Source organism: Petaurus breviceps, unplaced genomic scaffold, assembly GCF_028583685.1.
Source record: "Petaurus breviceps papuanus isolate PSGF00001 unplaced genomic scaffold, PetGlider_PUasm1.0 189, whole genome shotgun sequence".
Lineage (NCBI taxonomy): Eukaryota > Metazoa > Chordata > Mammalia > Diprotodontia > Petauridae > Petaurus > Petaurus breviceps.
In genome coordinates this window covers 12,251,347-12,274,545 of record NW_027185809.1, presented here as the reverse complement: position 1 = coordinate 12,274,545, position 23,199 = coordinate 12,251,347, and the positions used below count along the sequence as shown (strand labels likewise).

General features: G+C 40.2%; 1 protein-coding gene across 3 annotated transcripts in view; it reads left to right on the top strand.

The window, feature by feature from the left end:
• The window catches only part of KLHL3 (kelch like family member 3), a 324,549-nt gene that overhangs the window by 137,287 nt on the left and 164,063 nt on the right, over positions 1 to 23,199 (top strand). For all 3 annotated transcript variants that reach the window (XM_069091901.1, XM_069091900.1, XM_069091899.1), the window contains 2 exons: positions 5,034 to 5,153; positions 22,039 to 22,145. In XM_069091901.1, the coding sequence (XP_068948002.1) occupies positions 5,034 to 5,153; positions 22,039 to 22,145 (227 nt within the window). The remainder of the gene's footprint in view (positions 1 to 5,033; positions 5,154 to 22,038; positions 22,146 to 23,199) is intronic.

Here is a 23,199-nt window from a genome sequence, read left to right as displayed (position 1 = left end):
ACAACAAAAGAAAGAAATACTGTACTCAGAATATTTGGGTTTACATCTTGGTATTGTTACTTAGTAATTTTGTTATCTTGGGCAAGTCATTTCCCTTCTCTGGGCCTTATTCTCCCTATATGCAAAATGAAGTGGTTAATTTAGAGTTCATATTCCAGGACTTCATCATGGAGCTCACACCTAGGATGGGGATACAGAATGGGAGGGTGGGACCATAAGGCCAGAGGGATCTTTCAATATAGCTCCCTTGTCCTGTCCTTAGTGGGATAATGGGTAGAGGAGGGTTCACTTGCAGGGCAAAAGTCCAAAGAGTTCAGTGGTCGGGGTGGGGGATGATGACTTAGAAATCATTAGGGTGCACTAATAGAGTCAGATAGAGGGGCCTGGAGGTCTGGAGGGTGGAGTGGCAGGGTAGATGGCAAAGCCTAAAGATCTTCTGTTTGCTGGAAGGGTTAACTCCCTGGTCATCCAGGTAGTGTGAACGGCCTTGTCCAAAATTCTGCAGGGTGGGGGACCCAGGGGCTAATGTGGGCCTGAGAGATTATCCAGGAAATCTTGCTCAGGGTTGGTAAGTGTCAGAGCTAGGATGTGAAGTTTGGAGGAAGAGCGGGATTAAGAGAAGATGATTCATTAGTTTTAGACATACGGTTGGATACAGTGTGAAGACATCCAGCTAAAGACGGTTGGTTAGAACACTACTGGGGAAGCAGGACTGGAGTTCAAGGAAGAAATTAGGGCTGGATAGGCAGATTTCAGATTCGTTCCCCTCGGGGTAATAATTGAACCCACAGGAGCAGAAGGGCTCGACCAGGAAGAGAGTGTAGAGGGCCCTGGAAAAGACCTCACATTTAGTGATTAGGGGATGGTGATAATCTTGGAATTAAGATCTAGAAACGGAGGTTAAACGGGCAGGGAGAAGACCTGGAGAAAGCATTTCTGTGTAAGCCAAGGGAGAAAAAGGGGGCTCAGAAACATTAAAAGCTGCAGAGAGAGGACGGGAAAAAGAAACGTTGCATTTAGCAGTTAGATCTTCAGTAACCTTTGAGAGGGCATTTTCAGTCAGATTGGAAGGGGTTGAAGTTAATGGATGGTTAGGAAATGTGTGTGTCTCTTTTATCGGTGATAGATGAAAAGGACAGGATGATAACTTGAAGGGAGGGCAGCCTCCTTTGAAGCTTTTTTTTTTTTTTTTTTTTAAGAATGAGGGTGATGGGGCGGCTAGGTAGTGCAGTGAGTAAAGTGCGGCCCTGGAGTCAGGAGGACCTGAGTTCGGTTCTGGCCTCAGACACTTAACACCCACACAAAAAACCTAGCCATGTAACCTTGGGCAAGTTACTTAACCCCAAATGACCTTCAAAAGGCAAAAAAAAAAAAGAATGAGGGTGATTTACATGTTTGTAGGAGGTAGGAAAAAAACAACAGAGAAGGAGAGAGAAATTGAGAGGGGAAAAAAGGTGGAAGAAGGAGGGAGAGAATATGAATGATTGAAAGGACAAGCTATTGAGGAAGCTGAGAAGATGGTGCCTCTTCTCCAGAGATGGGGGTGATGATACAAAAGGATTTTGAAGTATGGAATGGGGGATGTGAAGTAACTCATGACAAATGGCTTTGATTGTCTAAGTCAAGTAGAAGATTGGGTTATCTGCTGAGAGACTGGGATATGTGGTGACATTGGGAGCTTGCGAACAGAAAGTTAGAGTGACTGCTGTGGATAGAATGTCAGAAAGTGAATCAAGGAAGAAGGAAAACTGTGGGGGCTCAGGTGAGATTAGATAATGACTTGTTTGTAATGGGCCCAATTGGCATATTTGTGTGATTTCATCCAATACTTTTCAGTAGTTCAAGAGTAGCCACAGAGGGAGTGAATGATTGGGGTGATGCAGCTTTGAAGACTAATGAATCTTTCCTGATTCAGTGTCCAGAGCTCTCTTTCTGCCATATATACTATTACGTCTCTGACTCCTCAGTCTGTGGAAGTTGGCTTAACTGGACAATTCAGTATGTTACTGAAGGGGAAAATCCAAGGCTGAGGGGCTCTGTTCCATGCTTTCTAATTTTGTGGTCCAGGATTGACTTGATTCTTAACGACCACCCAATTTTAACATCAGTCATTTTCTGCATGGGACATCTGGATATGAATGAAAGGCTCCTTTGTTCACACAGACAAAATAGCAGGTCTGTGGAGAGTGACACCAAAGGGCCATTAACTGTTTGGGAATCCTTTAGCTGAGCCTGATATTCCTCTTCTCATGCCCAGCCTCTAGACCCTGAATTTACAATGTCATCATGATCAGAGTCCAGAGTAGGAGGATTGTGTCGTTGTGTGTGATTCTGTTGTTTTGGGTGCCTTCCTTTTTTTTTTTTTTTTTTTTTTGTTTGCTTTTTGGAGGGCAATTGGGGTTAAGCAACTTGCCCAAGGTTACACAGCTTGTTTTTTTTTTTTTGTGTGTGTGTGGGTGTTAAGTGTCTGAGGCTGGAACTGAACTCAGGTCCTCCTGACTCCGGGGCTGGCACTTTACTTACAGTGCCACCTAGCCGCCCGTGCCTTCCTTTTTTTGATTTTATGTTCTGGAATGAGTTCTGCTCTTTCCATCGCCAGGTATGTGTGATGTCCTTTGATATGTGTGCTCTTTGGTTTTCCTTTTACTTTGTACCTATCCCTCAACTCCAGTTTATTCTGAAACCAACCCCTCAGAAAGCTCAGATGCGCAAGAGCTCAAATAGACTGTTATCCACAATCGTGGGCAAAGATAACAGGTGATCAAGATCCTTAATGTCTGTGGAAGGACTGAGGAGAGGCACTGGACCTGTGATTAGTGAAGTAAACACCTGCTGTGTAATTTAGAGAATTAGTTGTTTACAGGGCTGAGAAGTTGTCCAGGGACTCAGAGAAAGTCTGTGTCAGACTCTGTGTGACTTGAACCCAGGTGGTACTGGTTTAGAGGCCAGCTCTCACCTGTGCCATGCTGCATGTGAAGCCTAGAGTCAGAAAGGTCAAAGGAAAAGTAAATTCTGCTCAGAACCATTTTAATGTGGAACTTATTTTGTCTGAGTTTTTTTTTGGTTTGTTGTATTCCAGTTCTTTGAAAACTTGGTACTATATGCCTAGCACATATAGTGATGGGCAGCTAGGTGTTAGAGTGGATAGAAGGCCAGGCCTGGAGTCAGGAAGACTCCTCTTTCTGAGTTCAAATTTGGCCTCAGACACTTACTAGCTGTGTGACCCTGGGCAAGCTATTCAACCCTGTTTGCCTAAGTTTCCTCATCTGTAAAATGAGTTGAAGAAGGAAATGGCAAACCACTCCAGTGTCTTTGCCAAGAAAATGCTAAATGGACTCATAAAGACTCGGACATGACTGAACATCATCATCATCATCAACAACAACACATAATGACTCTTAGAGGGAGGTAGCAGAACCAAAGGAGCTCAACTAGTTGGTAGGTCTGGGTTTTCCTCCCAGCTCTGCCACTCCTGGGTAATCATTTCCCACCCCTCTGAACTTCAGTTTCCATGTCTGAAAGTGGGGAGCACAGGCCCTATCTTTTTTTGCTTCTTCCCCTATGGGTCAGTTGTGAGGATCAAGTGATATCATGGATATAAAAGCACTTTGAAAAGTATAAGTCAGGATCTAAATGAAAGCAATGCTCATGCTCAGTGTGAATTAGTTGTAGTTTGTGGGATGTGCTCTTGCCTCTAGCCCAGTTCCCTTTTTTGAATGAAGCAAATCCAAGAAGTGTTTGGAATACTCATTTGATTGTTGCTTGTGTGGGGAGCTGAGTGCCTGAGCTGGAATGAATTGCTATCTAATGCACAAGATGTATAGTTGAATGAGTGCTTGGTTTGGAGTTAAAAGATCTGGGTTCAAATGTCAGCTCTGCCACTTGCTTGTTTTTGTTTTTTTTTGTAGGAGGGAAGGCAAGGCAGTGGGGGTTAAGTGATGCCACTTGCTTCTTAAATGACCTAGGAGCTCTTAATTGTGTGTCCAAGGACTCAAGATTTCAGTAAATCCTTGGATGAGAAAAAAATGTTTTAATTTTCACTAACTTCTCATTGAAATTTAGCAATTCGTTCAGTTATTTAAAAATGTTAATTCTTAGCTAAGGAGTCCATAGTTTTTACCAGATTGCAAAAGGGGTCCATGATGCCAAAAAGGTTAAGAATTCCCAAGTTAGGGGCGGCCAGGTAGTACAGCGAGTAAGAGCACCAGCCCCAGAGTCGGGATGACCTGGGATTGAATCTGGGCTCAGATACTTACCACCACACCCAGAAATAACTGGCCGTGTAACCTTGAGCAAGTTACTTAACCCCAGTTGCTTTAAAAAAAAAATTCCCAAGTTAGGGGTGTCTAGGTGGTGTAGTGAATAGAGCACTGGCCCTGGAGTCAGGAGGAACTGAGTTCAAATCTGGCCTCAGACACTTAACACTTACTAGCCATGTGACCTTGGGCAAGTCACTTAACCCCAATTGCCCTGCCTTCCCCCTTCCAAAAAAAAAAAAAAAGAGAATTCCAATTTATTTTAAGCCTTCCATTTTATGGATAGGGGAACTGAGGCCTATCAAAATTAAGTCCTCATATATGTAAGGATCTAGGATGATGTTCATACCCAGCTCTTGCTGACTCCGAGTCCAGCAGTGTGTAACAGAGCTAAGGTTCAAAGCCAGGTCCTTTGACTCTACTTTTAGGGCTTTTTCCCCTCGATCTCATGTTTTGGGGCCCTGTCCTCTGTGGGTAGGATTATAGAGTCGTCAATTTGGAATTGGTAGGGGCCTTAGACATCATCTTATCTATCCTGTATCTCCTCTCCATTTTAAAGATGAGAAAACTGAGGCCTAAGAGACACTCCCAAGGATGCATAGGTGGGTAGTAGGCGTAGGCAGAGCCAGAATCTGAACCTAGGTACTCTGGCTCCAAGTTAATTTCTTTTTCTGTGATTGAGTTTGTGGCCTCTCTCACTGAACTTTTAGTGTTTTATGCCTTTTGATGTTTTGCTATAAACGGTCCACGTGTGATCCTCTCTGTTTCCTTTCACAGCATCAAGCCAAGTTCCCAGTCCCTGGTGGAAGGTGAGGACGAAGAGAAGGGCCAGAGGACGATTACAGTCAACCCTGCCCACATGGGGAAGGCATTCAAGGTCATGAACGAACTGAGGAGGTACATTTCCCATCTCACATGTGCTTTTGCCAAGGAAACGTGTTCCCTTAGAGCTTCTTGGAACACCAACAGAGCCTGCCATTTTCATTTTCATGTCAGTCGTTTAAGAGGACAAGGGGAAGACAAGGGGAATTAGGACAGAACCTTTGTGCTGTGTCTCTTCCTGCCTACCCCAGGAATTTGACTTGGTTTGATTTTTTTTTCCCCCTTTCAAATTTATGGAGAACGAGGCTTGTGTAAACTCAAAACCTCCCTCTCCTGCACTCTTTCTCTCTTTGTTTTTCTGAAGAGCCTATTACCTTGGAATCAAACACCACAAAAAGCTTCTTTATGAGTACAGCAGATCTGTTCATAAACTTGGTTTCCAATCAAGCCGACTGCTCGAAAACTAATAATAGAACGATTGGGACACCTACCCACAATTGCAGATTAAAGATTCTGAACACCAGTGTACAGCCCTTGCACTCATACTCAGAAGGAGCTTGTTCTTCATCCTGAACTTAACGTAGCTTGGAAAGAACCCTGCAGAAATGGATATAAGATGTTACCTCCATCCCTGAATAAAGCACACACTCTCCCTTGAGCAAGGTGGGGGGGGGGCATAGTTGGGCATATATTTCCATTTCATGGGATGGATCTATCTGTGCTCTTTTTTGCTTATCAACAAGACAGTCTGAGGGCATGGCATGTATGCTTAGCTTTTTGTGAACAAAGGAAAGGCATCAATTTTTTGCTCTGCCAAAATGCATTAATGTATGCTTTTAGTCTGTCCTATGAGCTCCCTTGCTTTACCTTTCTTTGAAAGGTCCAGGGTTGCAGAGAGGCTCTGAAAATTCCTTTAGCATTAGTTTTTTCTCTTATTCTTACTATTCAGATTTAGTAAGGACATTTCCCTATAGCCCAGATATCCTTCTTTGGTTAGATTTTTCTTCCTGGCTCCTCTTAGGCGTTATTTTCATGACTGGCCTAGCATCTTGTCCTTGAGTTTATAGTATCATAAAATGTTTTGTCTTTGTTCCCCAGATACCATCTAGCTCCCTCAACCTATGTGATTTATGTCCTCCTGACTTGACTAGATTCTACTTGCTTTACTTAGTTTTTATCATTAATTTTTTTACTATTAAATAATAATAATTTTTATTATTTATCTCTTTTTATCATTAGTTGAGATAAGGAAAGTATAGATAGTTGAAATCCATTTTCACCTAATTCCACCAAACAAGGATGGATTGGCTTGGTATCTCTCCCTTTACCTTTTTCTTTAGGCAAACCCTTTGGGCTGCCTTTCTGTCTTACCTGTCCCTGGCAGCTACTCTTTCTCTTCTCATAGAATAGCAAGGTTGAAAGAGACCTTAGAAGCCATCCAAACCATCTCTATGTAGGAATCTTCTCTTTCACATCCATATCAAGTACTTGAAGACCTCTAGGGATGGGGAACCCACCACTTCCCAAAAGCAGCTCCTTCCATTTTTGAATGACTCTAATTGCTAGGAAGTTTTCTTTAATTTGACCCTAAATCTCTTTGCAACTTCCACCTAACTTCCTCTGTCAAAATTTTATACACTATGTTTGGAGAAAGAAAATTAAGTTTGGAGATTGTGATAGGAGCAGTATCTTAACTTCTTCCCCTATACAAGTAAAAAATTGCTTAAAAGGTATTGTTATCATTCTGGAGACTGTTGGTTCAGGAAACCAAAGGCTTAGGCGGTTAATATCACTTCCCTGTTACCTGAATCCGAAACAGCCGTGAGGAGCTGCAGCTGCTGGTAGGACCTCAGTGGAGAACTCCAACAAGGGAGTGTCACTCAGCTGAATCAGCTGGATGTTGATAGTCAAGGACTGTCATTCAGAGGAGGATGAGGATTGGTGAGGATTGGAAATGACAGCATGCAACGATTGACTGAAGGAACTGGGGAGGTTTGTCTAGAAGAGAGGACCTGAAGAGATGTCATGAGGATAACATGCAGACGGGCCAGGATTTGAACCCCAGTTTTATTTTGGTTGGCCTTTGAGGATAGTCTTAGGAACAATGGGAAGAAATTAGAGGCAGGCTTAGGCTATTTTGTAAGGAATACTTCCTTGAATGTTAGGCTTAATGGATGGAACAGTTGTCTTAAAGTGGAATAGGCACTGGTTAAGAGGCAATGGTTTTCTCCTTATTGTAAGTTTTCAAGGCTAGATGACTACTTGTTATAAATGTTGTGGCAGAAGTTCTTTTTTTTTTTTCTTTTTGGAGGGCAATTGGGGTTAAGTGACTTGCCCAAAGTGACATGGCTAGTAAGTGTGTCAAGTGCCTAAGGCTGCATTTGAACTCAGGTCCTCCTGACTCCAGGGCCAGTGCTCTATTCACTGCACCACCTAGCTGTGTGGCAGAAATTCTTGATCCAGTTATAGGGGTTTTAATAGATGGCCTGTGACGTTCTATAATTCTTTGATTTTGATCTTCAGTTTCTTGGAGGATGGGTTTATTCTTGTGTAAGGTTGGATTTCTTTCGTCTCCTTTTCTTCGTGTTCCCAACACAGGTTTTTGCTCATTCATTCAGCCTTTATTAAGGGACTGCTAGATGTAGAGCATTATACATTGAATTGAGGGTGATAGAAATGAGATTAAGAACTTGTTTCTACCCTCAAGGAATTGGCAATCTAATAAGGGAAAAAGAATATATTCAAATAAACAAAATGCAGTTCAGAATTTAACTGTAAAATAGAAGGATAAAGTGGAATGAAACCAAGATGAATGAACTTTTAGATGGAGCTGGACTGTGCCCTATTTCTAAGTTTTATGCAACAAACATGTGATTAGCATTCTGTGAGCATAGTGTTTTCCTTTGGTCTTTGGGGGCCACAGCACTGCAGTGCCCCACTTAGAATCTTTAAAATCTTAGACCTGGAAGAAATCTCAGCAACCAACTAGAGAGTTTCTTAAAGCTAGAGAGAGGTGGGAGTGGATCAAGGTGAAGCAGTTAAAGAGGAGAGTGTATATAATTTAGTACCCTGGAGGCTGATTTCAGTTGAATGAGTGAGGTGATTTAAGCCAGAAAGAGTCCCCTACATATTTGTGCCTTTTGTGGGAAACTGGACCAAAGGACCTCCCCTTCTATGGACTAAGCTAATTAAGTGTTTTCTGCTATTCTAAGGACTTGTGATTTTTTTTCAGAATTTTCATTTTTTTTTCTCAGTTTAAAACTATTTTAGCCCAAGCACACATGTACTCTATTTATGAATCACACAATTCATAAGTTTTCTATTAGGTTTACTTCCCTGAGAGAGAATGGAGTGTTGGTATGGTAACACACCAGCCTCTCAGCCTCTCACTGTCCCTTTAAAGCTCAAGTCTGGGCCACAGCTGCTCTTGTGCCCTTCAGGGACAGATGACTGTTTCTCCCACCAGAACTTGCCGGCCCACTCAGGATTTCTTCTCCATTTCTAGAACTTTGGGAGGTCCCCTCTAACGTCTAGACTCTTTAGATCATACTAATTATTCTTGGAAAGAGGGGAGAGAGAGTGGTAGCCAAGGGTCCTATGCATAGGCATTTGGAATTGATAGATAATTCCAGACACCTCATCTTGACTGTTAAGTTTAAGATCAGAATTGCCAATAGTAACAAAGAGAAATTCCACTTATCCTTGGCCCTGAACTCCAATTTGAAGAAGGAGTAGTGGAATGATGGCTGGAAGACTGGGATCAGGAGGGACCCGAAACTCTCTAGGGCCTAAAGATTTCAGAGTGAGGTATAATAGTTGTTGGGAGCTGTCCCATTTTTGTAATATGCATAGTGATATATAACGTTAGATGGATGTCACCTGGGGAGGCAGTGTGGTACAGTGGATTGAGTGCTGAATTTGAAGACAGAGGCCCTGGGTTCAAATCCTGGTCTGCCACCGGAATCACTTAATCTCTCTGGGCCACCATGTTTTTGTTTGTAGAATGAGAGGGTTGGACTAGTTGACCTCTAAGGCCCTTCCCAACCCATTACTACCATAAAATTTGACTTCTCTGTCCCTCGTTAAAGAAAGCTCCAAATGTTTGGCAGGGCTGGGCCAGCTGTACCCCCCTCAGATCTCTCATTGCCCCTCTTTAATGTATTTGTTGTGTGAAATTTTATGTTACAATTATCAGCATTTCTGTCTTAACCTCCTACTAAATTGTAAGCTTGGTCTGTGAATCTTCTTCTTTGGGCACCAGAATAGTATTTGTTCATACTGTAGGCTTCCCTTATCATCTCTGCATTTTAAATTCTTATCTATCCTTTAAAGAACAACTCAGGTGACATTTGCTCCATGAAACATTTCCTGGTCCCCTCCCGTCCCTTTTGAGAAGGCTGTATAGTTAACCTGTTGGGCAAACTGCTTTCTAGAGTGACCGGACCATTTCATAGCCATATCATTATCTGCATAATGTCACCTGTTTTCTCACTGTCTTTCCTTTCTCACAGAAAATAACAGTCATTCCTCTTTTGTCAACTTTGCTGATCTGAGGGGTGTGAGGTGGAACCTTATAGTTATTTTAGTTTGCATTTTTAAATTATTAGTAATTTGGAGCATATTTTAAAATGGCTATTGATAACTTTAATTTTCCTCTAAAAACTGCTTGTTCATATCCTTTGATCATTTATCAATTGGAGCATGGCTCTTATTCATATAAATTTGAATCGGTTCTCTGTATATCTTAGAAATAAGACCGTTAGGCGGGGGGGGGGGGGCGGAGTCAAGATGGTAGAGTAGAAGCAGGACCTCCCTGCTGCTCTGGCATCCACCTTCCCCAAATCCATGTAAAAGGAGACGCTAAACAAACTTTGGAGCTGCAGAACCCACAAAATGACACAGAGAAGATAACCTCCCGCTGAGGACAGCCCGGCAGGCTGGAAGGAATCGGCCAGCACAGCACTCTGGGAGCCGAGCCCAGGCCCGCATGAGCTGGAGGTTTTAGCCCCAGGGCGGGTGACTCCAAAGGTTGTTTAGTGTCCCCTTTTTCACCGGCAGCTGTTGCCGTTTCCAGATTTATCAACACATAGATGAGAAGGACAAAGTGAGAGGTCAGTGCAGTGTGTACTTAGGGACTAGCAGTTGGGAGAGCTTTGGCTTTTGCCCCCAGGGCAAGAAGCTGCTGAGGCACTGTGGCCATGCAGCCACTGCCATGTGGCAGCTTCAGCTCCTGGCCTGCAGAGTGTAGGGGGAACAAGCACCAGTCTGAGAGGTAATCGCTCTTGCTTTAACCTGCTTGGATCTGGATTGCGATCTAGGGTGGAGATCCTAGGGTGTGTGACCAGCTTGCCAGAGTGTGTGGAGGCTTCAGAGAGGGCACCAACTAATACCTCTGGCAGCTGAGAAAACCCCAGCGTTTGGGATGAAAGCTCCCCTGTCTGGTAGCAGGTCCTACTTTGGCAAAAAGCCCAGGGGTCAAGTGACTGAGGGGAGACATGACCAGACAAAGGAAACAAAGCAGACAGAAGATTCCAACATTAGACTCCTATTTTGGGGGCAAAAAGGAGCAAAGCATGGAACAGGAGGAAGACAGTGAAGTCAGAACTCCTGCACCAAAAGCTTCAAAGGAAAGTATGAGCTGGTTACAGGCCATAGAGGACCTTGAGAGGCAGATAAGCGAAGTGGAGGAAAAATTGGGGAGAGAAATGAGAACGATACAAGAAAATTACAAAATGAGAGTCAACAGCCTGACTGAGGAAAACCATACCTTAAAAAACAGACAAACTCAAATGGCAAAAGAGGCTCAAAAAGGCAATGAGGAGAAGAATGCCTTAAAAAGTCTAATTTGCCAGATGGAAAAAGAATCTCAAAAGCTCAATGAGGAGAATCGTTCCCTCGGATTCATATTGGAGCAAAGGGAAGCTTGTGACTTTAAGAGAAATCAAGATGCCGCTAAACAGATCCAAACAAATGAAAGAATAGAAGCCAATGTGAAATATCTCATGGGAAAAATCACTGACCTGGAAAATAGATCCAGGAGAGATAATTTAAAAATTATTGGATTACCTCAAAGCCATGATCAGGGAAAGAACCTAGAAATCATCCTTCAAGAAATTCTCAAGGAAAATTGCCCTGATGTTTTAGAACCAGAAGGCAAAATAGAGGTTGAAAGAATCCACCGATCACCTCTTGAAAAATATCCCAAAAATAAAACTCCTAGGAATATTATAGCCAGGTTCCGGAATTCCCAGATTAAGGAGAGAATATTATGAGCAGCCAGGAAGAAACAATTTGAATATTGTGAAAACACAATCAGGATAACACAGAATCTGGCAGCTTCTACACTGAGGGATTGAAGGGCCTGGAATAGTATATTCTGGAGGGCAGAGGAGCTGGGATTAAAACCAAGAGTCACCTACCCAGCAAAACTGAGTATCATGTTTCAGGGGAAAATATGGTCATTCAGTGGAATAGAGGACTTTCAAGTATTCTTAATGAAAAAAACCAGAGTTGAATAGAAAATTTGACATCCAGATACAAGAAGCAAGAGAAGCTTGAGAAGGTAAATGGAAAAGAAATCATAAGCCACTGATCAAAGTTGAACTATTAACATTCCTACATGGAAGAGCAATAATTTTAATTGAAACTTTTCTCACTCTGAAAATAGTTGAAGGGAATATAAATATATCTATATATTTATATCTATATCTGTAACATCTATATATCCATATGTGTGTCTATATTGGAGGGTATACGGGCGTATGAATACATATGTGAATGTGTGTATTACAGGTGCTTACAGGTGTACATATATAGAGGGCACAGGACCAATTTAATAGGAAGGGATGATACTTAAAAGGGGAAATTAAGATGTGAGAGACGAATATAATGAGAGGAGATGGAGAGATACAGAATGGGGTAAACTATCTCATATAGAAGAGGCAAGGGAAAATGGTTACAATGGAGGGGAATAATAGGAAGGCAAAAGGGAATGGTCAACCTTATTCTCACTGAATTTGGCTCGGGGAGGGAATGACATACACACTAAATAGGGTATTTCACCCTACAGGAGAGTACGGGGGAAGGGGATGAGAGGGGGGATTATGGAAGGGAGGGCAGGCTTGGGGGGAGGGAAGTTGGAAGCACCCACTTCTGAAAAGGGATGGGATCAAAGTAGAGAATAGAACAAGTGGGAGGTGGGATAGGAGGGAGGGAAATATAGTCAGTCTTTTACAATATATCTACTATGTTATTGTTTTGCATTAGCCACACATGTACATCTTATACTGAACTGCTTATCTTCCCAGTAAGGGTGGGTGACAAGGGAGGAAGGGAATGAATCTGGAATTCAAAGTTTTAAAATCAAATGTTTAACTATATATATATATATACACACACACACTATTATTAATCGTATTTTACATGTAATTGGGAAAGAAGATGTACAGGCACTGGGGCACAGAGATCCACCATGCCCTACTGGAAAAATCTAAGGGGGTATGGGAGAAGATATGGGAGAGAGCAGATTTGAGGAGGGGATATTCTGTGGGACTGCTATTCTGGGGTAGGGAAAAAATTTGTAACTTAAAATCTGGCGGAAATGAATGATGTAAATCAGAAGTTAAGAAAGCATTTGAATAAAAAATTAGAAGAAATAAGACCTTTCACAGAAAAACTTGCTGCAATGATTTCCCCCCTTTATTTACCTATTTTTAAAAATTTTATCTGAATTGGTTTTGTTTGTACAAAATTTTAAAATATTATATTATCAAAATTGTTCATTTATCTTCAATGATCTTCTTTCCCTCGTTTGCTCATTAACCCTTTCCCTATTCATTGTTCTGACATAATTTTTTCTCACTTTTCTAATTTATTTATGTCACTCTTAATGTTTAAGTTGTATACCCATTTGAAACTTGTCTTGGTGTACATTTTGTGATGTTATTCTGTACCTCATATCTGATAGATTTCTTTCTAGCTTTTCCAGCAGTTTTTGTCAAATTGTTTTTGCTGCCAAAGTTGTAACGTTTTGGTTTATCAAACAAAAGACTGCTGTGCTTGTTTGCTTCTGTATATGGTATTCTTAATCTGCTCCACTGATCAATTTATTTCTTAACTAGTACCAAACTGTTTTGTTGATTACTGCTTTGTACTATAGTTTCAAGTATGATACTGCTAGGCCACTTTCCTTCCTCATTTAAGCAATTACTTTCCTAAGGATTCTTGACCTTTTGTTCCTCTAGATGACTTTCATTATTATTTCTAGCTCTAGAAAGTAATCTTTTGGTAGTTTGATTGGTATGGCATTGAATATGTAAGTTAATTTAGGTAGTATTGCCATTTTAGTTGGCCACGAAGGGCTAATATTTCTCCTATTTATTAGGTCTCTATTTATGTAAAGAGTATTTTTATGTTTTTATTCATATAGTCCCTGTGTATTGGCAGGTAGACTCCCACGTCTATTCTATAAACTCCACTGAAATCATGTGCTTCTCATTGCAAAATTCAGACAAATTCAAGAAAGTAGGAAGAACCCATAGGTATGACCTAAATAACATCCCTTATGAACATGAAGTGGAGGTGATGAATATATTTAAAGGATTAGGTCTGATAGAATGCCTGAAGAACTGTGGAGAGAAGTTTCAGTATTGTACAGGAGGCAGCAATAAAAAACATTCCAAAGAAAGAGAAGAGCAGGAAGGCAAAATGACTATCTCATTAGGTCTTACACATAATGGCTGAGCAAAGAAGGAAAAGCAAAGGGGGAAGGAGAAAAAGAAAGATCTACCCAGCTGAATACAGAATTCCAGATAAGAGCAAGGAGAGATAAGAAGGTTTTCATAAATGAGCAATGTGATGAAATAGAGAAAAAATGATAGAATGGGAAAAAAGAGAGATCTCTTCAAGAAAATTAGAGCTATCATGGCAAGTTTTATGCAAAAATGGACATGATAAAGTATAAAAATGGTAGGGATTTAACCAAAGCAGGAGAGATTAAAAAGAAGTGATGAGAATACATAAAAGACCTATACAAAACTATATTAACATAACTGATAGCCCTGTCATTACTGAACCAGACATTCTAGAGAATGAAGTCAAGAGGACCTTAGGAAGCATTGCTAACAATAAGGCTAGTGGAAGTGATGGAATTCCAGCTGTGAGCTATTTAAAATAATTAAGGATGATGGTGTTGTGCACTCAGTATGTTAGCCAATTTGGAAAACTCAGCAATGACCACTGCATTGTAAAAGATGGGTTTATGTCCTAATCCTAAAGAAGGGCAATGTCAAGGAATGTCCAAAATACCAAATAATTGTGTACATTTCACACAGCAGCAAGGTTATGCTTAAGATTCTGCAAGCTAGCCTTCAACAATACGTGACCCAAGAATTACCAGAAGAGCAGACTCATTTTCAGAGGCAGAGGAGCTAGAGACCAAATTGCCAACTTCATTGGATTAAGGAAAAGCAAAGGAATTCCAGAAAAGCCTCTGCTTCTGTTTCATTGACTATACCAACTCCTTTGACTGTGTGGATCACAACAAAATGTGGCAAAATCCTGAAAGAGATGGGAGTGCTAGATCATCTTATTTGTCTCCCGAGGAAACTGTATGTGGGCCAAGAAGCAACCGTTAGAACTGAATGTAGAACAGCTGATTGGTTTAAGATTGGAAAAGAATATAAGGCTTATTTACTTAGCTTTATTATGTCACCTTATTTATTTAACTTGTATGCAGAGTACATCATGTAAGATGCCAAGCAGGATAAATCAAAAGCTGAAATTAAGGTTGCGGGGAGAAATATGAACAATCTCAGATATGCAGATGATACCTCTCTGATGGCAGAAACTGACGTGGAATTCTTAATTTTGATGAGATTGAAAGAAGACAGTGTAAAAAAAGCTGGCTTGAAGTTTAACATAAAAAAATCTGAGATCTTGGAAACTATTCCCAGCACTTTCCAGTAAATAGAGGGAGAAGAAATGGAAGTAGTGTCACTTTTTATGTTCTTGGGCTCAAAGATCACTGCAGATGGTGACTCCAGTGATAAAATTAAAAGATGCTTGCTCCTTGGAAGAAAGCTATGGCAAATTTGGATAGCATATTAAAAATCAGAGATGTCACCTTGCTGACAAAGGTCTCCATAATCAAAACTATGGTTTTTTTTCAGTAGCAATGTATGTCTGTGAGAGTTGGACTATAAGGGAAGCTGCAGAATCTGCAGTTTTTAATTGTGGTACTAGAGAAGACTTTTGAGAGTCCCTTGTTCAGAAAGGAGATAGAATCAGTCAATATTTAAAGAAATTAATTCAGGCTGTTCATTGGAAGGTCAAATACTGAAACTGAAACTTAAATTATTTGACCACCTAATGAGAAGATGAACTCCCTGATGTTGGGGAAAAATTGCAGGCAAAAGGAAAAGGGCATGGCAGAGGATGAGATGGATACATAGTGTCATGGAAACAATGAGCATGAATTTGGACAGACGTGGAGAGATAGAAGGTCCTGGCATGTTATGGTCCATGGGGTCACGGAGAGTCAGATGTGCCTGAAAGACAAGAAGTGATTATTTTAAATGGAGTTTCTCTTTCTGTCTCTTCATTCTGAGTTTTGTTGGTATCAGCAGAAATGCTGATAATTTAAATGGGTTTATTTTATATCCTGCAACTTGTCTCGTCACTATAGTTAGCGTTTTTAGCATGTCAGATTCTTTTTTTTGGGGGGGGGCTTTTTTGGAGCGGGGAGGGCAGGGCTATTGGGGTTAAGTGACTTGCCCAAGGTCACATGGCTAGTAAGTATTAAGTGTCTGAGGCTGGATTTGAACTTAGGTCCTCCTGACTCCAGGGCAATTCACTGTGCCACCTAGCCACCCCACAATGTCAAATTCTAATGGCAGTATTGGAATCTGTGCTTTCCTTCTGATCTTATTGGAAACGCCTCTAGTTTATTGCCATTACAGATAATGCTTATTCTTGTTTTTAGACAGAGATTGCTTATTATATTAAGGAAAAATTCATTTTTTCTTATGTCATTTATCACGAGTTTTGTTTTTCTCATTACTAATATGGTCGATTATGTTTGTAGTTACCCTAGTATTGAAGCAGTCCTGAATTCCTGCTATAAATCCAACCTGATCTTAGTGTATAATCTTTGTGATTTGTTGCTATAGTTTATTTGCTAATATTTACGTTTTTTGCATCAATATTTGTTACTGGGATGTTTGTAGGTTTTTTTTTCTTTCTTTCGACTCACCCTGGTCTAGATATCAAGACTGTATTTGTATAGAAGGAGTTTGGTAGGTCCTCTTCCTATTTTATAACAATTTTGTAATACTGGAATTACAGATTTGATGAAGTTCTTTATATATTTTAGATATGAGACCTTTATCTGAAAAACTGTATAAAATTTTCTCTCAGATTTTCTGCTTGCCCTCTGATTTTGGTTACATTTGTTTTATTTGTACAAAAACTTAAATTTAATATAATCATTTTCTTAATCTAGCCATTTTTATATTTTCCATTTTATTTAGATTATTAGCTTTATTAGCATATTTATGCAAAATAGCTTAATTAATTGTTCTTCCTGCCCCTTGGAAACTCATTTATGACTGGTTTAATTTTCTTTCCTGAGATCTGGTTATTGAAGTCTTCTGGGTTTTGTTCTTTTTAAAAAATTTATTGTTAACTTATGGAACGAAATAAGTATTTCTATAACAGTACAATAAAAAGATAATTACATATGAAACTGTAAATCTACTATGCACATACAGTAAAATTATCGTGGATGTGTCCTTTTTTCCCCTTTCCTCCACCTCCCTAACCTGCCTGACCTACACAAATAAATATATATGTAAAATTTTTCTCTACATACTTCTGTTTATCAGATCCTTCTCTGGATGCAGATAGCATCTTTCTTCATGTCTTTTATATTTAATTTGGGTATTTATAATAGTAAAAATAATTTATTTGTTCACAATCTTTCTTAAAAAATACTGTTATTGTATACCATGTTCTCTTGGTTCTGCTCATTTTGCTCTTTGTTATTTTGTGCAAGTCTTTCCATTAAAAAAAAAAACATTGAGTTTATCATTTCTTATAGCACAATAGTATTCCCTAACCATCATGTACCACAACTTGTTTAGCTATTCCCCAATTGATGGGCATCCCTGCAATTTCCAGTTCTTTGCCATCACAAAGACAGCTACTGTAAACATTTTAAAACATATAGCTCTTTTCCTTTTCCCCTAATTTTCTTTGGAAATATATCAAATAGTGCTATTTCTGGGTCAAACAATACACACAGTTTTAGAAATCTTTGGCCATAATTCCAGATTGCTCTCCAAAATGGTTGTATCAGTTCAAAATTCCACCAACAATGAATTAGTGTTCCAATTTTTCTACATCCTCTCCAATATTTGTCACTTTCCCCTCCTATCATTTTAGCCAATCTGATCAGTATAAAATGATATCTCAATGTTATTTTCATTTACATTTCTCCAATCAGTAATGATTTAGAGCATTTTATATATGATTACAAATTGTTTTAATTTCTTCATTGGAAAACTTTTTGTATCCCTTGACCTTATATCAATTGGGGAATGACTCATCCTTATAGATTTGATAAAATTCTTTATGTATTTTAGATATGAGACCTTTATGTGAAAAACTGTATGTAAAGTTTCTCCTCAAATTTTCTGCTTGCCTTCTGATCTTGGTTATATTTGTTTTATTTGTACAAAAACTTAAGTTTAATGTAATCATTTTCTTAATCTATTCATTATATATTTTTTCATTTTATTTAGATTATCAGTTTTATTGCATATTTATATAAAATAATTTCTAATTTCTTTGATTTCTTCATTTTTTGGGAATTCATATTTTTTCATTTTTGATACTGGTAATTTTGGTTTTTCTCTTTCATTTTAAAAATCAAATTAGCTAAAACTTTATCCATGTTATTGATTTTTTAAAAGTGCTTTTATTTATTCATTTGTTGTTTTCAATTTTGTTAATCTCTTTTTTAAATTTCAGAATTTTTGTTTTGGTGCTCAACTGGGGTTTTAAGATTTATTGCTTTTCTAGCTTTTTTTTAATCACATGCCCAAGTCATTGATCTCTTCTTTCTCTCCAATAGTAATGAATGAAAATGTTTAGAGTTTCCTGTGGGGACTGTTTTGGTTGAATCCCCAAATTTTAGTATGTTGTCTCAGTGTCATTATCTTTAATGAAAATATTTAGAGTAGGGGCGGCCAGGTGGCTCAGCGAGTAAGAGTACTGGCTCCAGTGTCGGGATGACCTGGATCAAATCTGGGCTCAGATCCTCAGCACCACACCCAGAAATAATAACTGGCCGTGTAACCTTGAGCAAGTTACTTAACCCCGATTGCTTTAAAAAAAAATGTTTAGAGTTAACTGTGGGGACTGTTTTGGTTGAATCCCCAAATTTTAGTATGTTGTCTCAGTGTCATTATCTTTAATGAAATTATCCATTTCTATAATTTGTTTTTTGACTCACCTCTTCTTTGTGATTGTTAATCTCCAAATCTTCAGTGGCTGTTTTTTGAATATAATTTTTATTGGATTGTAGTTTACAAACATGTTTAATATGTTTGCTTATCTACATTTGTTTGTGTGATTTTTATGCCCTAATGTATGGTCAGTTTCTGTATGTTCATTTCTGTTCACTTTGAGTAATTTTCAGAGGTTTATTATATGACACTTCTAAAATTCTACTTAGCTTCTTAACTTCTTGTATATTTTTTGGTTAGATTTATCTAGGTCTTAAGGGGTACATTGAGATCTTCTATTACCATATTGTCTATTTCTCTCTGTAGGTAATTTAGCTTTTCCTTTAAATATTTAGATGTTATGACATTTGTTGCATATACATTAAGCATTGATTTTTAAAGCATTAGTTTTCTAAGCATTAATACCATTTAGCAAACTGTATTTTCCATTTAATCTCTTTTAATCAAGGCTATCTTTGTTGCTGTTTTGCTTGTGATCACGATTAGTAACCCCTTCCTTTTTGAGCTCAGCTGAAGTGTAATCGATTCTGTGACTCTTTTATGTGCTAGTGTAAATAGCGTTCTGCTTCCTGGCCCGTTTTGCTCTCTTCTTTGTTTTTTTGGGGGGTTCATTCCATCCATATGCTCATTAATTATATTTCTCTGTCCTTGTGTCTTACACTTTTTCTTCTCTGTGTTTCCTGCCCCCTCTTTATAAAGAAGAGGATTGTAAGGGAAAGAGTGTATTCAGCAGTAAGTAATGTTTGACTCGGTCAATTCATGCTCTCCTGACCTTTTCTTTCCCTCGTCCACAGAGCAATCACAGGCTTTTATCCTTTCTTTTTTAAATCCCTACTCTCCATAGTTAGTGTTTGTAACCTCCCTTAATTTTTCTTCTTTGTTATATCCCCATTCCTTTCTTCCTTTTCTTTCTGGGAAAGAAATGTATTTCTCCACTCAACTGTTAGTGTGTGCATTTTTACCTCCTTTGACCAGCTCATATGAAAGTGAAATTGAAGTGTTTCTTACTCTCTCTACCCCTTCCTCATTTGTGTGTATAGTTTTCTACTTGGGCATCCCATTTATGTGAGATATTTCCCTGTGTCCTTTCTTTTTCCCCTTCTGCCTAGTATATTCCTTTATTCTCCCTTTTCCTTTTTAATCTTAAAATTAATTCACGGGGCGGCTAGGTGGCACAGTGAATAGAGCACTGGCCCTAGAGTCTGGAGGACCTGAGTTCAAATCCGGCCTCAGACACTTAACACAAAACTAGCCGTGTGACCTCGGGCAAGTTACTTAACCCCAATTGCCCTGCCTTCCCCCGTCCAAAAAGCAAAAAAAAAAAAAAAAACAAAACTTGTACCCAATATATTTTTCTTTGGAGCTTTGCTTATAAATGTTTTAGTGTCATTTTTGTCTAATGGGTTTTTTGTCATGAGCATCTCTATCACATAATAGCTCTTTATGGTAGGATTGTTTTTCTGTTTTCCCAGTCTTCATTCTTGCTTCCTGAATTTGATCTCTTTATTAAAGCCAGACCCTTTGCATTTCGGGAGAGAATGTCTGGGCCATGCTTAGTGCTGTTTTTTTTTTTTTTTATCTTTTTGGGTACTGCTTCTGCTTTCTCAGGATATTCATGTCATGTCATTATAGCATCCCAGGGACTCAAAAGTCCTATAGGCTTTCAGTGTATCCCAAGTGCTCTGATCCAGGGTGAAGCCTGAGTGCTGACTTCCTGTTCTAAGCTTTGCAAATTCCTGACCTGGGTCTGAGCAACACAGCTGTGGCCTTAACCCTGTTTTGAGTCAGCTGCTGGATTTAGCCACTGTCAGCAGATTTAGAAGCCCCCTTAGTTCAGAGTTAGAGCTGTGGGCTTCCCTTTGGCCTGGGCTTCCTGTCCGGGTTATTCTGCTGTAGGCTTCATCCTGGCATGGGAGCTGGGTCTGAAACCCTGCTCTACTCCTGGGGTCAGAGCCACACGGCTGCTCCTTAATCCAGTCCTCCTTAATTTTAGTGCCTTCCTGCTGAGATTAACTATAATGTACCCTGCATGTATCACATTGCTGTTTGCATGTTTTCTTCCCTAGTAGACTGTGAGCTCCTTGAGAGCAGTGAGTGTTTTTTGCCTTATTTTGTAGCCCCTGCTCTTGGTGTGGTGCCTGTAAGATAGTAGGTGTTAGTAAATGCTTGTTGATTCACTGCTTATTTGCTTCTTGTTGAGTGCACAGCTGTACCTGTGATGGTTTCTTGGCCTTGACTGCCACGGAGGACAGGTTCCTAGGCCACCCTTGCACTTGTAGTGAGTGACAGTTACCATGTGGCAGCTGTTCTGTTCCCTGCAGTGTTGGGCCTTTCTGTGAGGATCTGGGACCTCTTTTTGCCCTGGTGTACAGCCATGGGCAGGCCCTCATTCCTATCCCAAATGTTTCTTAGAGTGCCCTCCTAGCCACACTCCATCCCCAATATTTGCAGATCTTTCTCCGTTTGCCTATGCCAATCTGAACTGAAAAGTGACTCGTAATTTTTTTCTTGGATTTCCTAGTCAGGACTTGGTCTGGCGTGTTTTCTAGATTTTCCTGGAGTTGTATGGGAAAGCTGGACTGTGACTTTTCCTGCTCCCACTCTGTCTCACTACAGTTGCATTTTAAATGTGGTCTTTGTGTGGTGTTGAGGAACTGTGGTTGCCTGAGGAGATTTTTCAAGAATTAGAGGCTCATAACTTGTTAATATCTAAAGAAACTTTAGAAGTCAACCCCCTTGCTTTCAAGGTGAGAGAGGGGATTTGCCTTGCCTGAAGGCCCACAGCAGTGCACTGTGGGACAGGATCCTAAGTTTCTTGTTACCCATTCTAGGTCTCTTTCTCCTTTTTTTCCTTGATACTCTAACCAGAGTGGTGATATGAACAAGTAACCTACATCTGCCAGTTTTTTCTTGCCTTTTGCAAATAGTTTTTCTATCTCCTGGTATTTCTAATGGTCACTTTTTGGCCTTTGGGGAGTAGTTAGTATTTCTTTTCCAGTGGAGACATTCATGTACACACCGACCCACACTGGAGTCTCCTGATTCCTAACCCCAGGCTCTTTCCACTACTGGCAGTCTGCTTGAAAATATCAATTAGAGCTAACAGGGGAATGGAGCAGAAAGGGACTGAAAAGCTGAGCCCAGGAACACATGGATTCCCAGCAGTAATTCCATCCAACACACATTTATTATATGCCTAATGTGCACATGGCACCAAAGGGGTCAGCTATCTCTGTATGCTAGAGGGAGGGAGACATGGCATGCTGGGGCTGTGAGGGGGCTGAGAGGTAAATGAGCCCATTCCCTCCAGACCCTGCCAGGTGGAGGAGAGACTTTGTGAGGTCGTGTGGGTCCCAGGAGCAGCTTTGGAGAGAAGAGTCTTGTTTATGACTTATGGGGCATTAACTTCTTTCGCTCCTCTGGTATTTTTGCAGTAAGCAGCTGTTGTGCGATGTGATGATTGTGGCTGAAGATGTTGAGATTGAAGCCCACCGGGTGGTGCTGGCCGCCTGCAGCCCCTACTTCTGTGCAATGTTTACAGGTATGGTTCCTGCCCAGGTATGACCAGAGATGAGTAAATGTTCCTCTTCTGGGAAGGTAGGCAGCCAGTCCTAGGAGGAAGCTGCATAGCACTGGGGGGAAGACAGGAGATCTAGGGCCATATTCTGGTTCTGCAACCTACTGGCTTGGTTACCATTGGCAAGTTTCTTTGTCTTTCTGAGCCCCAACCTCCTCATCTATAAACAGGGGCACTGGGATCCTAGGTTTGGGGAAAACCTAGGTTCAAATCCCAGTTCTGCTGCTTATTACATATAGTAAGGGCTACATACCCATGACTTTGGGCAAGTCATTTAAATTCTATAAGTCTCAGTTTCTTCATCTGTGAAATGAGAGGGTTGGCATAGATGATCTTCAGTATACCTTCTAGCTCTAAATATGAATCCAGGAGGCAGTATAGTTCAGTGGAAAGAGAACAGGCTGTAGAGTCAAAGGACCTGAGTTCAAAATTATGTGACCTTGGGCAAATCATTTAACCTCCATGAGCCTCAGTTTCCTCATCTGTAAAGTGAATTCTCATCCTGTCATTTAATTGTGTGACATGGACAAGTCATTTGTACTCTATCACCTACAGTTTCTTCATCTGTGAAATGAGGGTATTGTTACTTATTTCCCTGGGCTCTTGTGAAGAAAGACCAAGTGAGGAAATGTATAAGAAAGTACTTTGTAGGGGCGGCTAGGTGGCGCAGTGAACAGGAGCACAGGCCCTGGAGACAGGAGGACCTGAGTTCAAATATGACCTCAGACCCTTAACACTCAATAGCTGTGTGACCTTGGGCAAATCACTTAACCCCAATTGCCCTGCCTTCCCCCTCCAAAAAAGCATATATATATATAAATTTAAGAAAGTACTTTGTAAACTAGAAAGTGGTAGATAAATGTAAGAATTATTATTTCCTGGATTATACCATGATGGGGTGAGGGAGGAGAAAAGGAAGTATAGTAAGAGCTTGGAAGAAGTCTTATTCTATAGGAGCGTAAGTCCAGAAGGTCACCTAACCTGGGCTTGCAGGTAGCCACCTGTCTGCTGCCTCAAG